Source organism: Triticum aestivum, chromosome 7B (genome assembly GCF_018294505.1).
Source record: "Triticum aestivum cultivar Chinese Spring chromosome 7B, IWGSC CS RefSeq v2.1, whole genome shotgun sequence".
Lineage (NCBI taxonomy): Eukaryota > Viridiplantae > Streptophyta > Magnoliopsida > Poales > Poaceae > Triticum > Triticum aestivum.
The window spans coordinates 484647597-484649579 of record NC_057813.1 but is presented as its reverse complement, the minus strand read 5'-3'; the positions used below and the strand labels follow the sequence as shown (position 1 = coordinate 484649579).

General features: G+C 41.9%; 1 protein-coding gene across 1 annotated transcript in view; it reads right to left on the bottom strand.

Annotated features, from left to right (window-relative positions):
• Window positions 1-300: 300 nt before the first annotated feature.
• Window positions 301-1983, bottom strand: part of LOC123161401 (sm-like protein LSM7) — a gene marked incomplete in the record, with an annotated part of 2320 nt that continues 637 nt past the window's right edge. Inside the window, 3 exon segments of the mRNA XM_044579242.1 lie at window positions 301-697; window positions 891-943; window positions 1377-1448. Of these exon segments, the coding sequence (XP_044435177.1) occupies window positions 593-697; window positions 891-943; window positions 1377-1448 (230 nt within the window).

The following is a 1983-nucleotide window of genomic DNA, read 5'->3' as shown; positions in this document are numbered from 1 at the left end:
TTCTACACAGCTCTCCTCACGCCATTGTACTCCACGCATAAAGGTTGCACGCCCATGTCTGCCTACAAATTAAGCATTGTATATCTCTTTAGTACACGAAAATTCAAGTGAGGTGATCAATAATCTCTCTTTGTGGTTGCGATGCACAAGGGGGGAGAGGAAATGAGATTTACAGGGGTAGAAAACGTTGGATAATTCAAGAAAAAGTTGTCTTGCTAACTTGCTGTCTTTTCCGCAAATGTTTTAACTTCACGTGAAAAGAAAGAGAGGGGTTTTTAACTAAAAGAAGAAAAGATCTCCTGCGGTGTTATGGGGATATATGCATAAATGTGTTTTTTTGCGGGGATATGCATAAATGTTTGTCAGAGAGCAGAATAGGCGAATACATAGGGTAAATACAGCCGTGTTGTGTACGAAGGGCAAAAAGGTGGGCCCGTAACATATACACAGGGCAGTCCAGTGCGACTCATAATCATCTTGGCACAAATATGAACCTCAGACGACCAGTGCTCCAACATAGAGTGCCATAACTCTTACTATAAGTTAATGTAAGTCCCTCCACGGGGTAACCAACCATCTTCTCAGGTCATTCCTAGGAGTGAGCGGTTTGTTCTCCATCAGCCTCTTGGAAGGGGTTTTTGATCTCCTCTGTTCCCTCGGTTGGTGATACGAGCATCACCGCTGTGCCCCTGCAGACCTGCAGTTAGTAGTCGTTAGAGGATGTTTTGATTGCTGTTTAATTACGAATATGGTTGACAAAAAAGATTTCAAGGAAAAACGGCCATGGGAAAAAGAACCATGGAGGGCGAAATCCACTACTCTTGAAATCACAATCAGCAAAACCAATAGAGAAGCGATAGCACTTAGGTCGATACTGTAAAGAAACTTACAATGAGACCAAGCTGTCTGGTTTTTGTTGACAGTTTCAGTGGATCGTCTTGCTCTGTAAAATAAGATGACATGTGTTAAGTGTGATAGTCATTACACATTGTCCATGTCTTTACAAGTGCACTACAATTAGGTATTTCACTATTTCTTTTTTCCATTCGATCCAAAACGGATCGGGTTCCACTATGAGTCGATAACGGAACATCGAGCAAAAAACACAAAAAGCATGAAAACAAAAAGACAACAATTAGGTATTTACTGGTTGATAAATGCAGACACCAGTTATGGAATTTTGGCCACCTCATTTGTTCAAGCAGCGATAGCAGCAAGTCCTCTGTATGGTCAACCAGTATGCTAGCGTCGTGGTAACTAAGGCGATGCATGAACTATGGTAATTTTTTTCGAGACCAAGCTCCAAATAAAATGCATAACTTTGCATCTTTTTAAGGGCACAAGACGAGATCAAATTAACCTATGTCGAGTTGTACCTCTTTCAAACTCAATCGCTTCATCAAGCACCAAGTTCAGAAGCTGGTCATAGCCCTTCAAAGTTCCTATAACTGCAGGTGTACAGATGCCAAAGTCAGCACGTGTCGCATTGGGATAAACTGCAAGGCAACAACAACAATAGTTTCTGCCGCAAGGTATAAAAATGCCAAAGTCAGCACGTGTCACGTTGCGATAAACTGCAAGGCAATAACAACAATAGTTTCTGCCGCAATGTATACAAATGCCAAAGTTCACAGCCTTTGTTGTGTTGCGACTTACTGCTGGATAACAAGACTAGTTTCTTCTGCCTTCTGGCACACACATATCAGAAACTAATCCTCGCTTGACAAGGTATACATAGCCCTAGTGCCAAATCCCGCGACATGAGAACAAATGAAACTAAAACCAAGTCACGCTGAATGCCGAACACCCACCTATCCCACTGCCATCACAATCATTTTCACATTCATCGCCCCTACTACAGTTTAACCAGTCATGTGAACCAGCGTATGAACATCTATCTAGAGTTCTAAACAATATAAACCAAATCGAGCAGTCAGTCCTGTAGGCAAAATGGTATATAAACTAGCAGACGAGGGCATTGAT